At 33.4% G+C, this 14,246-nt stretch overlaps 1 protein-coding gene across 12 annotated transcripts in view; it reads right to left on the bottom strand.

Annotated features, from left to right (window-relative positions):
- Iml1 (GATOR complex protein Iml1) overlaps positions 1 to 14,246 on the bottom strand; it is a 159,211-nt gene that overhangs the window by 101,503 nt on the left and 43,462 nt on the right. For all 12 annotated transcript variants that reach the window (XM_076506373.1, XM_076506369.1, XM_076506371.1 and 9 more), the window contains 2 exons: positions 8,209 to 8,343; positions 5,796 to 5,857 (listed from right to left, as the gene is read on the bottom strand). In XM_076506373.1, the coding sequence (XP_076362488.1) occupies positions 5,796 to 5,857; positions 8,209 to 8,343 (197 nt within the window). The remainder of the gene's footprint in view (positions 1 to 5,795; positions 5,858 to 8,208; positions 8,344 to 14,246) is intronic.

The raw sequence follows: 14,246 nt of genomic DNA, 5'->3' as shown, positions 1-14,246 counted from the left end.
GTTTGTAAGCATAGGATATCTACAAAATTTGTCCCAAGCACGTTTCTGAGCTTTTCTGGAATAAGCAGAATTCCACTAAGGGCAGAGATGTTGAGGTTTTAGGGATGCACTGTGCAGCTGCTTGGACAATACAGTTAGTTAATGCTGCTACACAATCATATATCAATGATTGACATAAGATGGCAGGATCAAGTTCTGAGAGAGCAGTGAAAGAGAGCCAGTTGGCCTTGTCCAACTTCCACTGAGGCACTTCCAATGGCCAATCTCTCTTAATATGATAGGAAAATCATCACTATCCCATGGATTGATGTCAACCACCCAAGAAAAGCAAGTGAAAAGCAAAGGGAAGCAGACAGAAAGAACTATAGCAGTAAATGACTGACAGGGTGCATAAAAATAAGTGTAAGAGCCAGTATTGAAGAGAGACAGGCTGTGATTCAGGAGTATATGCTCTATAGTATGACCCCTCACACCAATACTAGAACCACCTCATAGAAGATTATGCCCATTAAGATCTCTCAAAATTAAAAAGAGGGTTGACAGTTGCTCAATAAGAGCATCAAGGTCTGAGGGATGATAATTTTTCCAGGGGTAAGGTACAGAAAGCAAACAACCCAAGGAGATATGGATGGCTACAGCCTCCAAGGGCATATTCAATGACAATGATAGGGTGGGCACATATTGATCAACAAGCAGTGCTACTCCCCCATGTTCTTGTCCTATACATGACCTGTATTGATTGTATTAGTAGGTTTTAAAAATGTTTCCTGTAAAGAAAGACATTTGGGATGATAAAAGTCAATCAAATTCTTGATGTCATTCATATTTGATATAAAACCTCGACAGTTCCATTGGATTAGCGTGGCCATTTTCCTTTATTTTGGAGGAGAATTTGGCATGGAGACCTGCTTGCGACCGTGCTCTCTTTCTTTAATGGATGTGAGTCGGCCACTCTCCAGTGATCCTGCTCTGGATCGAGTAGGCAGAGTAAAGTTTGTAGACATACATTCCAGTGATTTAGGACATGAACGAATGGGTTGTTTAATTTTTGGGGTGTCAAGAGTGGAAAACCCCATGGAAACACCTGAGCTTGAACAAGGTGAAGTTGGGCAATGACTGGAAGATGTGGTAGGGACAGAGATAGAAGTAGATACTGATTCGTTAACTCTGTTGATTTTGGAGGGTACTAGATTAAGATGTGCTGTTAAGGATTCTGTAGGAGGCATGGAAAGGTCTGTCTGGACTCCTACTGTAGTAGTGAAATGGATTACAGCAGCATAAGTCTGAGATGCAATTAGAAATAGTAATTTCTGATCCTCTGGATAAGTAATATTATGAACTGTTTTCAGACATTGTACTTCTTTCTCTTCCCCCCATTTAGGGCAAGAAGTAAAATAGAAAGGACATGGTAAGCTACCACGGCAAGATGTTTGAGTGACCAAATCGTTGACAATGAAAATATCTAACAGGATTAGGAATATAAGGCTGTACCTTACAATTCAGATATCCTGCCTTGATTGTGGTAGGAGGACGCGATGTTGTAAATGTTAATATTAAAACATTTGTCAGCTCCATAATTCCGTCTCTACAAGTAAAAATTTGGTGCATAGCTGTAACATCTTGGCTGGTGGAACCTGCGAGGATTTCTGACTCTGGATTGGTCTTTAAATCCCTCTCAACTGTAACTCCTCTGGAAGAATTCAAAGCAGAATGAGGAGTAACCTCAATGGGAATATCCCCAATGGCCTTTGACTTCAAGAGGTGTTTGGAATGTTGTGATGAAGCTGTTTCTACGAAAATGTCCCCAAACAGTAATTTTTTTACCGATTTAGGCGAGCCAGCAAGCCTTTCGAAAGCCTTCTGAATAAAAAATGGAGACATCTGCTTTAAGGGTTTTTCAGTTAAAGAATGTATTATTAAAAATCGCAGGACAGATTCAAGTTACTAGTTTGACCGTACAGAGTCATCAATGTGTGGTCATTTGCCTGTAGTTGGATTTTTCTCTACTCTGTTATGCTTATATTTTTATTTGAGGGGTATCCATAATAATAAAAAAAAAAAGAATATTTCGGTGCCCACTGACTACACCCACCATGAAGCCCTACGAGGAGATGCACTACAGTGCCATATATGGTCACTGCAGCAACGACAGGGTTTCATGAGCACTATACCTAAACACCAGTATCAGACATAATATCCACTACATCTGTTGTGGACGTCCTATGCTGGCATTCAGTTGACCCTGGCTCAAATGGACTAGTCGATTGATCTTGAGGGGGGGGCTACCCCAAGACTGCCCATCTACAGGAATTCAAGGCCAAAGTGGTGTGTTAAAATTGGACCCCTCAACTACCAGAATCCTCTCCTCCCCTTCACGGGTCACCACACACGGCAAACACGTAGGTGGATGTTTAGATCCCAGAGGAGGTAAACTGAAAGTAAAGAACCTTCTCTGGGATGTCCCCTCACCACGTACAGGAATCCACATTAAGGGGTAGAAGCTACTCAACAAGAGAGAGAAAAGCAGTTCATGCATCACAGATGTGGGTTTTGAGAAATGTAAGGTTTTGTAAGACAGTAAAAACAGTGTTCATATTATATTTTATTCATGTATACTTTCAAACAGATCATAAGGGAAAAATTAATAGTATTGTTACCTGATCACCTCAGTATTAAAACTTGTGTATTTTATACTTAAAAGGATGAAAACAGACAAGACTCAATGTGAAGATGAATGAAAACAACCATTTTATTTTCAGAAGTTCCTTGAACAATGGTGGCCATGGTATGCAATATAACACTACTGGGTCAAAGTAAGGAACACAGATTTTAGAAGAGAAACGGACCAATTGTGAAATTAAGGTATAATAACTTGAAACTGGAAAATGAACAGAAACAGAAAATAAACTATGTTTCTGACTGAAGGAGGTTGATATAAAGTTAGAGGTTGAATTAGAGAAAAGAAATATACATACACAGTCAACAGAAAAAAACAACAAAGACAAAACTTCACAGAAATTTCTGGTCACTTCAAATTCAAACCATGATCTACCTGAAAATTCCAAAACTGCTCTCACAGTTCACACACTCTTTAGAGCTGACCACTCATAGATATATATCTGCTTTGCATAAAAACTGTAAAGCAACTTCACGTGAAAGTTAGTGTGAGGGTCAATACAATTATCCCATGAAACAGCCAATACCATCCTTGATTAGTTATACTGGAGCCAAATTAGCACATGATTATGTAACATTTAGCAAATATTAGCACATGAGCATGTCAACATTTAGCAAGTCCTAAGCTGGAACTATAGAAAAAATGTTAAATTTCATTAGCTTATATACCATAGCAAATATTGGAATATCACTTTACATAAAAAACAAAGCAAACATTAAATACAAAAGCTACAATTATCATGATATAATTACTGGTTGTTAAAAATTAAGCTGATCTAAAGTATATCTTTTCATTATTTTCTAAAATAATGCATATATTAATATGTGATTATTTTCTAAATACTTTTTACTTGTTATTAAAGCCACACCTTTGACATAAATTATTTGCTTTGTAGCATCAGAATATATGCATGTGTCATGACAAATAATATTAACAATTAAAAAATCAAAAACTAGCAATTCATATTAAGGGCTTCATTAAGTGGTTCCATGTTAAGCATAATATATCATATATTACATAATAAAATTAAAGAAAATAGGTGTAATCATAGTTTAAAAAAACACTTGTTCATACCACTAGTGCCATATAATACAAACATTTTTGATAATTATCAGTTTTAGATAATTTAAACACTATCTATATGCAAAAAAACAACCCAACAATGCTTTTAAAATCAATTAAACTATACTACACCTAGACCAATCAAATTTAAATCTGACATATACAGAACATTGAATTTCATAACTCAAGAATCATTTACAGTTTTTTCTTGCATTGCTGTAGTAAAAGTTTTTTGGATGTAATTGAAATTAATAATTTTATTCAAAATGTGTTTGTTTAAAGCCTTGATTTAAATTTAAGATACTACTGTTAAATCCAGTAAATCAGTAGAATATTAAAATATAACCTGATTTCACCTGGTTTATTATTATTATTAGTTGCATTAATATCAATTATACCTTTGTGTGCTATTCTCTATGACTGAAACATCATGAGCAAGAACTTTATGTTCAATTTTATGTAGACTCAAATGACTCAAAATACGCTCAGGTGTTTTTCGAACCAACAAGATTAATGTTCACGAGCAAATCAAGACCCTCTAGGCAACAGAAACATTGTTTAGAGTAACCAACAGAATAAGTACAAGTAACTTGTACCATCAATGAATGTCTGGTGATCAAGCCCTTACAGGGTATAAACACATTTCACATATATATATATATAACTAATTATACCCCCACACACACACACACAATGCATGTTTCATGTACTTAAGAGAATTCATTGTGATGCATAGAAACAAATAAATTAACCTGAATTCCAGTTTTAGTTTGTAGTTGTAATTTAAAAACATTATTCTGGCTGACTTTATGGTTGGTGACAATTCCTATAAGGTGATTAGCTTTTTCAATATTTTAATAAATGTGTAATTTATGCAAGATTGCTTTGTTTTCCATTTCTTACGTTTAAGCCTCATGTTACAATTTAAATCCTACAAATGTTTGAAATTTTATAGTATCCAACTTTCAAACTACATCTACATGTCTATACACAAAATTTTTAACTAGTGATTTGTGAATCATTAATGCTTTTCTTTAATCACTATAGATGAAATTATTACTTAGAAGCCAACATAAAAAAACAAAAAATAATACTCTGTATATTTGCACAGTGTGTTAGAATACCATGTTAAGTAAAAAAAAAAACTGGCCTAATATCTATTATTTCTGATACAAGATAATTAAAATAGTGTATTTCATGGTTTAATAACATGACATTGCAAGAAAATTATATCCTAGAATTCTGGAATTATTTCATAATCAATGTTCTTCACCATATAAGTCAACAGCAGTTTCTTATCTTTCAAAACAAAATTTTAGTTTAATTATATTCTTCACATTGTTCTTTCACAGTTTTATCATAAAGGAATTGTTAAATCAGCCAGCAAAGAATATTACACTTAGGAATCCTTTAAATACAGATGTTACATTACAATAATATTCCTTTGGGCAGAAAAGACATTATCTACCATAAAGAATAAAGAAACAATGCAACTCCAAAAATCTACTGAACCATATTTTTATACTAAAAATTTTGTATCAACTAAATGAATGAAAAATTTAAAAATTCTATATAACTAAAAGTAGGTAGAAAAAATATGATATGGTTGCATATACAATGTTATTATGTTCTGACTATATCTCAAGTTTGTACCAGTATTGAAAAACAAAAAAATTAAAGCTTATTTGCCAAACCTACAGTTTTGAAAAAAATTATTCAACTATGTATAAACAGTAAAAATTCCTTTTATGTATGTATGTGATAACTATATTTGATGTTATAGACTAACTGACTAAAGTTTTTATACTGAGCAAAACAGCTTATAAAAAGTAGTTTATAAATACATTTAATATATATTTACAATTGTGAATAAAAATATATTTAACGTTTAGAAAGCTAAAATTAAAAACATCGTCAGTGCTCTGTTTCTCCAACCACCAATTTTCATTAATAACTTGCAATTAATCCAAACACATGAATACTGAGTTTAAGATTTTGTTGTAAAATACATGATTTAGAACAAAACACCGTTTTAGCTATTTTCTTAAATTCTTACTTTAAACAATGGCACAGCATGAAGTGGCTGCTCTCCTAGACACACAAGATCACTTCCAATACCTGGAAGCATAAGACAAGATAAACATAGAAATATTTATCTAATTTAATGACTTTTTTCTGAATGATCAAAATATAAAATTTACTCAATATTTCTTTAGATCACAAGGAAGTAAAAAAACATAGAAAAAGATAAAAATAAATACAATAAACAGCTCTGAAACCTATAACAAAATTAAAATTATTTTACATATCTGGAGTAAATAAATCAAAAACTATCAGTACACATTATCTCATTTAGAAACTATTATTTTGAAAAAAATACTAAGTTCATGCCAGATAAGAAATACATTTGACCTGATGCTTGCCCAGGTGGCTGTAAGCCATCTGACAGAAAACAGAAGACAATTTGCATTAATCCTCTTTCACTAAAATCAACATTTTGTGACTTTTTTACAGAGTTAAATTCAAAATTTAGTTAAATAACTTCATTATCAGCATATTTATAAAAATAAAATTAACATCACAATGTATTTTATGGTTTAAATTTTTTATATCTAAGTTATGACTTCTTAGTTCTAAATAAAATATTTAAGTAAGTTTTCAATTTTCAATTTGTACCATGTAACACTTCATCTCATTTTAGATATTTTTCTAGCCCTATTTGAGCTTCAGAATTTAATAGAAATTACACATTTAAGTACAGATACTGCAGAGATGTAATCTAAATTTATAGCTTTCAATCTTCTTGCTTCACTAAGCTATAAACTAGAACACAAACTCACATGCTCTGCCCTCCTATTATATCCTCCTATTATATTTTACAAATGTCAGTAATTAGCTATTGAATTATTTATAATCAACAGAAGGAGGTTTTAATTTTAGAGCACAAAATAGTGAATAGAAAAATAATATGATGATTTGTAGCTATTAGAATTTAACTAGCTTTCTGATTTAAGTATAAGAAGCATAAAATAATTCTGTGCTCTAAAATGAATATTTGAAATAAATAAAAATATAGTAAATTACTAATAACAAACATATCTAAAAATATGGTTATCTTTTATGGAGATTTTGACTGCTAAAAAAAGTACAATACCCACATGTAAATACAAAATTTATCATTTTTATGAATATTTTTATTAGAAAGTTAAGCAAGATGCAAACAATTAATACAATTATTAGGTAAAACAAATTAACATAATAAAAAAAAATTTCTCTAAGTCATTCTAGAAATAAAAAGGTATTTAGATTTTATTTTTATTCACACGAATGAAGAAATACTCATTGCAAGAAGTTTAGAATGTGATGCAGTAATAACTGACAAAGTTAAAATTTTGTACCTACAAACTATAAAGTAATGTTAATACTAAGAATCAAGCTATATTTACATAATAAAGAATAATTTGGAAACAACAAAGGATTCATGTTTTGTTATACATCTAGAAGCAAAACATTATAATATAAAAAACAAGCCAGAAAAATACAAGTGATAAATTTTCCCACCCTAACTTCATAATTTTTCAAGAATTTCAAGCCATATTCAGTTGTAATAACCATAATTTAACTCTTATATACTAAGTTTGGTCAAGTCAGTCAAGTTCATGATACAAAAATGATCTTTATAATTTTAATACTATAGCATTTAGTATTTTCTGTCTATCTTCATGAAATCTCAAAAGTTTTCAGTAAGCATTAACTCTTTTACAGACAAATGAGGTACTTTCACAAAAAATTTTTTCCATTAATATATGGAATCAAAGTATTGATTGCTCAGTGATTTTCATGTTAAGGTTAAAAATACTTTTCTCCTCCTGAAAAGTGCCAAATTTGTTTTGCATAATTTCTGAAACATCCTAAAAAAAATTTAAATGTTTTTTTTTCTGTAAAACTTTATATTTTATCTATTATTTTCTCTACCCAAATCTTTTGAGGTTGGTCAATTTTACTGACATTTACTGATACCATAAAAATATGAATTAAATCTAAATTACCCCCTCCTTTTTTTTAAATGCTAAACAGCTTAAAACTCATATCAATAAGAAACATATTACTCAAACTACAAAACTTAAACACAATGTCATTCCCTATTACACTGTCATCTGATAAAAGACTTTGATAAAGAACTCGAACAACATAATAAGTAAAAGCTGCAGATGACAAGTTACGAAACACCAAATATGCAATGAACATCTTAATCCATAAACAACAATGCTTGTTTTAGTTTTTATTTGTTCTACTGAGAATGCATTAATGCATAAAAAATAAACTTGGAAAAGCATGAAAATGTCCACATGTAGGCAGAGCACATTTATCTCAGAGAGTTACAGCATACTTTGTTATTTTTAAACAATTACAAATCTAATGATTCTCAATATAAATGCATTAGTTAGTAATTTACTCTGAAGACCTACCATTGTCAATAATCCTCTGTTTTGTAATGTTAGTAAGGTCTCGATTAACTTCAAATACTCCAACTCCTGGTGTTATTACAACTGACAGTTGTCCTGTCCGGTCGAAACTGCGGTCCATATAATGTTTTTCAAACACTAAAAATTGTAAAAGGTATATGTACAAGAATATATTATCTGATGAAAAACAAAGTGATTTATCAAAAAAATGTAACATATAACTCTCAAAAAATCTAAATGAAAACACTTCAAAGCAGTTTTCTGAATAAATAAGAACAAATAACTTGAAGCCAAGGAGTTGTGTAATAATATACAATTTCTAACTTTTCCATTTTGCAGAATTTAAGACAAAATTAGGAAATGCTTCTTATTTATGCTTCTATGAACTATGTGAGATTAAAGTAGTGTTTTCTATATAGAAAAACTGTAATTACCTTTCTTAATATTTTAATTGAACAATATATTACTTGCCATTAATTGGCTAGGTATGTGTCAATACATTTAAATAAAACTAGAATACATAAAACAAATAGAAGAAATAAACTAAGAATTCAGAATAACAGGAAAATTAGAATAGGTATTTTTTTTATTTTAAATGTGTGTGTGTGTGTGTGTGTGTGTGTGTGTGTGTATATATATATATACATATGCTCACCAAACCTGATCACCTGCAATTACTCTACTGTGATAAGAAAATAAACAAATCTCTTAGAAGCATAATTTAACAACAATGTCAATGAATTTAGTGTTGAAGTAACCCTTAATTTTTTACACTTATACAATTATTGTGATGTAGCTTCTCTTCTGTATTAATCTAATATTTACATAAATGTAATTAACTTAATGTTTCTAAAATGCACAACTATTTCTCTAAAAATCAGAAAAGGAAGGAAACAAAGTAACAAAATAGTGTTAATGAAATAGCATATAACTGTGGTATTAAGAAATATGCTTGATAAAAATTAATCAAAATACATTAATATTTAACAAAATATATTAACATTCATCAGTATATGCAGTATAAAGTTTTCTTCTGAAAATAATATACAAATGTGAAAATTAGAAAGATTTAAAAAATATAAATAATGGCACAAATTCAAACAAAATACATGTAACAAATAGAAAATTGTAAACATTATTAGCAAATAAATATTAATATAATAAGCAAAAGTCTCATAATATTAATTCTGAAGTCTCACAAACTTTATTTGCTAATTATTATTTTTAATTGAACAAAGAAATAATAATGGTAAATTTTCAAGGTTCTGGACAAAAATTGAAGTTACTCTTCATAAAACAACTATTTGTTTCCATATGAAAACCAGAATTTCTCAATGCTTTAATGTGTTTGCAGTAAACTGCTTTTAACATAGAACAATGTTATACAAAAATCACTCTAAACAACAAAACACTATTTTACTTATTCAACTGTGCAGAAAATGAAGCAGGCAAATTACATAAATCAGTCATGTGAAAAAGTTAGGACACCCTATAAAAGTCTGTGTATTTTTGTAACATTTTTGGATATATAGATATGTAATCTCAATTTTAACAATACTGAGACATTATAGGAATATAACTAAATAATTAAAACTAAAGAAAAGACTTTTCAAGATTTTCTGTAAATGTAATTCTACAAAAATGCACATTCTAAGGCAAAAGTTAGGAAATCCCCACATTTATTCCCACTTAAAATGGCTCAACTCACATACAGATGTATCACACCAGGAGCACATGATTAGAAGATCGTTACTCAGCATTTTGAATGAGGCTTGCCCTATTTAAACCTCAGACATTTAGTTTTGAGTGTTCCTGGCTGTTGAAGTGAGTACCATGGTGAGAGCAAAACAGCTGTCTGAGACCTTCGGAAAGAAAATTGTAGAAGCTTATGAGTCTGGTAAGGGATTTAAAAAGATCCCAAAAGATTTTGAAATCAGCCATTCCACTGTCTGGAAAATAGTCAACAAGTGGAGGGCTTTCAAAACAACTGCCAACATGCCCAGGTCTTTTTGTCCAAGCAAGTTCACCCCAAGAGCAGACTGCAAATTGCTAAAAGAGGTCTCCAAACACCCTAACATGTCATCACGGGACCCACAGCAGGCTCTGGCTACTGTTGATGTGAAAGTGTGTGCCTCTACAATCAGAAAGAGACTGCACATGTTTAACTTGCATGGGAGGTGTGCAAGGAAGAAACCGTTGCTCTCTAAGAGAAACATCAAGACCAGACTGAAGTTTGCCAGAGAGAATGTAGACAAAGACCAGGACTTCTGGAATAATGTTCTTTGGACAGATGAGTCCAAAATTGAATTATTTGGACACCAGAACAGAAAACATGTTTGGTGTAAACCAAATACAGCATTCCAGGAAAAGAACCTCATACCAACTGTGAAGCATGGAAGTGTCATGGTTTGGGGCTGCTTTGCTGCAGCAGGACCTGGACAGCTCACAATCACAGAATCCACCATGAATTCTACTGTGTATTAGAGGGTGCTTGAGGATAATATGAGACCAGCTGTACGAAAATTAAAGCTGAAGTGGAACTGGACCCTGCAACACGACAATGACCCAAAACATACCAGTAAATCCACCAAGGACTGGCTGAAAACTAAGAAATGGAGAGTCCTGGAATGGCCGAGTCAAAGCCCAGATCTTAATCCCATTGAGATGCTGTGGGGTGACTTGAAACAGACTATACATGCAAGAAACCCCTCAAACATCTCACAAATGAAAGAATTCTGCATGAAGGAGTGAGGCAAACTTTCTTCAGACCGATGTCAGAGACTGGTAGATGGCTACAAGAAGCATCTCACTGCAGTTATTTCAGCCAAAGGGGGTAACACTAACTAGTAGGGGGTAGGTGTCCTAACTTTTTTACATTTGCAAAAGATCTTGAAAAGTCTTTTCTTCAGTTTTAATTGTTCAGTTATATTCCTATAATCTCTCAGTATTGTTAAAATTGAGATTAAATTGATTGATTGATTTATTTAGTGTTTTATGGCACAAAGCAGCGAGGCTATCTGCACCAGACATTCGGTAAAAATGTAAAAAATAAATAAATAAATGTAGTAATAGACATAAATGGAAATGAAGGTAAAACAAAAAAGTGTAAAACCAATGTTGACACCTAGGCTACAATGTTAATACAGAAGGCAGAGTATAAGAAGTTGTAAGGTATTTACTCTAGCAAAAAGGTAATGATCATAACCTGCCAGGAAGACTAACAGGTAAGTTCAAGAACCACCGTCAGTCACCTGAAGTTGGTCTTTCCAGTCCTGGTTCTGGGTTATGTGTCATAGCAACCAGAATCAAAATGTAAAAGAATAGAAGTTTTAAAAGATACATAGCAAAATTGTAACAATGAGTAGCCAAATGTCCAGTAAAAAGATAAAGTCAAGTAAATGGAGTAAAATTTGTAAAAGTAAATGAAGGTAAAAACAAAACAGCAATTAAAACAGAAAATGGTGTAAAAACCAATGGTGACATCCAGTCTTCAAAGTTGTAAAATATTTACTCTAGCAAAATGGTAATGATCATAACCCGCCAGGAGGACTAACAGGTAAGTTCAAGAACCACCGTCAGTCACCTGAAGTTGGCCTTTCCAGTCCTGGTTCCGGGTTATTTGTCATAGCAGCTATTATCAAAATGTAAAAGAATAAAAGTTTTAAAAGACACTTCGCAAAATCGTAATAATGAGTAGCCAAATATCCAGTAAAAAGATAAAAGTCAAGTAAATGGAGTAAAATTTGTAAAAGTAATTGAAGATAAAAGCAAAACGGCAATTAAAACAGAAAATGGCGTAGAAACCAATGTTGACATCCAGTCAACAAATTTGTAAAGAACTACCTGTAGCAGAATGATAATGATCATAACCTGTCAGGAAGACTAACAGGTAAGTATAAAAACCACCGTCAGTCACCTGAAGTTGGTCTTTCCAGTCCTGGTTCCGGGTTATGAGTCAATATGGCCAGTACTAAAAAGTAGTAAAAGTGTGAAATGATATGCAGCAAAAGTATAATAACAACTCGCCAGGACGACTAACGAGTAGTCCAAACGGATAGTTCAAACAGTAGCGTTAGTCACCTGAAGTTGGCCTTTCCAGTCCTGGTGTCGAGTTATTTAATGTTCTGGCCATTGTCCAATGTCAAATTGAACAAGAGAGATTAAAACTGTAAAAAAGGAACCACAATTAAAAAGGTGTAATGAATAAATATGCAACACTTAAATGAGATTAAAAAGATTAATGGCCGTTAAAAAATTAAAAACATTATCAAGGTGGACAGAGTCACCATCACCAATAACTCTGTCCAATGTTACAGACTGACCCTAGGAAAAAATATGTTTAAAATATTGCCGTTAAAAAACTGTGACCAATGAGTAGCCTAGTGAGAACAACTTCCTCCTTCTGAACCTTACGGAAGCTAGATGGCCAAAGTCCAATTTTGGGTTTGATTTGAAAAAGTTTGTTGTCACGTTGCTCACTCCAAGTGGACTGCCAGCTGGCACGGAGCCGAGCCTTGAAGACAACACCATAGTCCATGTACGGAATAGGCATAGGAGTGATGGTGCTGAAGCAGACATATTTAGCTGCCATGTCTGCAAGCTCATTCCCGCGAATACCAACATGGCCTGGTATCCAGAAAAACTGGATTGAAGTAGCTGCTAATGAGAAATGGGCCAGTTGGTTTCGAATATCAGCGAGAATAGGATGTGAGCTAACGTGTAGCGATTCCAAGGCAAGTATAGAACTAAGCAAATCAGTATAAATAGTGCAGTTGGAGTACTGCTCAGCTGCAATATGATCCAGGGCAAGAGATATGGCATACAGTTCAGCAGTGAACACAGAAGCTGCAAAAGGGATTCTGCGCACAACTACTGACCCATAGCAAACCATAGCAGAGCCCACTGAATTACCTGATTTGGAACCATCTGTATAAATGGGAACTGAATGATTGTTTGAAAGATATTCATTGAATAAAAGATGGTACTTCCAATCTGGAGTATCTGCCTTTTTTAGGTGACTGAAAGAAAGGTCACATTTGGGGGCTGTAATAAGCCATGGTGGGATGGGTCAACCTGTGGAATCTGCAATGTTATCCAAGGACAGACCCAATTCATCCAATTGTGCCCGGATGCGAAGGCCAAACGGAGCAATGACAGATCGTCTGTTCTGAAAAAGTACTGCCCACCGAGGAAGGAAAACACATTTCCAGGTGGGATGCTTTGGTAAGGAATGAAGTTTCAAGCATATTGTAAAGATAGTTGCAAACGGCGAAGGTGTAGAGAAGGTTCATGAGATCCAATGCATATACTTTGAACTGGAGAGGTACAGAAAGTCCCAGTGCAGAGTCGAAGTCCTTGGTCATGAATGGGGTCCAGCATCTTTAAGGCCGAGGGTCTGGCAGAGCCATAGACCATTGATCCATAATCGAGTTTCGATCTAATAAGAGCACGATATACCTTTAACATTGAACAGCGATCTGCCCCCCAACTGGAAGAAGAGAGAACACGGAGGATGTTCAGTGCTCTTGTGCATTTGACCCGAAGCTGCTTTAAGTGTGGTATAAAGGTCAGTTTACGATCAAAGATAAGCCCCAAGAACTTAGTCTCCGGGACCACTGGCAGCAAAACTTCACCGATATGAAGTTCAGGATCAGGGTGAATACCCCGTCGACGGCAAAAGTGCATGCATACAGTTTTGGAGAGAGAGAAATTAAAGCCGTTCGCCAGAGTCCACTTCCGTACACAATTGAGGGCGGTTTGTAGTTGCCGCTCAATATATTTCATGTTTGACGACTGACATGAGATGTGAAAGTCGTCAACATACAGCCCATTCGCAACAGTGAGAGGGAGTTGTTCAGTGATGGCATTTATCTTTATACTGAAGAGTGTAACACTCAATACACAGCCTTGAGGGACTCCAAGTTCCTGTACAAAAGAACGGGAAAGTGTTGAACCCACACGAACTTGGAATCTCCTGTCCATTAAAAATTTTTTAATAAACATGGGTAGATGGCCACGTAACCCATATGTATGGAGGTCTC

This window comes from Tachypleus tridentatus, chromosome 6, assembly GCF_004210375.1.
Source record: "Tachypleus tridentatus isolate NWPU-2018 chromosome 6, ASM421037v1, whole genome shotgun sequence".
NCBI classification, from domain to species: Eukaryota; Metazoa; Arthropoda; class Merostomata; order Xiphosura; family Limulidae; genus Tachypleus; species Tachypleus tridentatus.
Note: the sequence above shows the minus strand (reverse complement) of the source record. Positions and strands in the feature narration are given on the sequence as shown.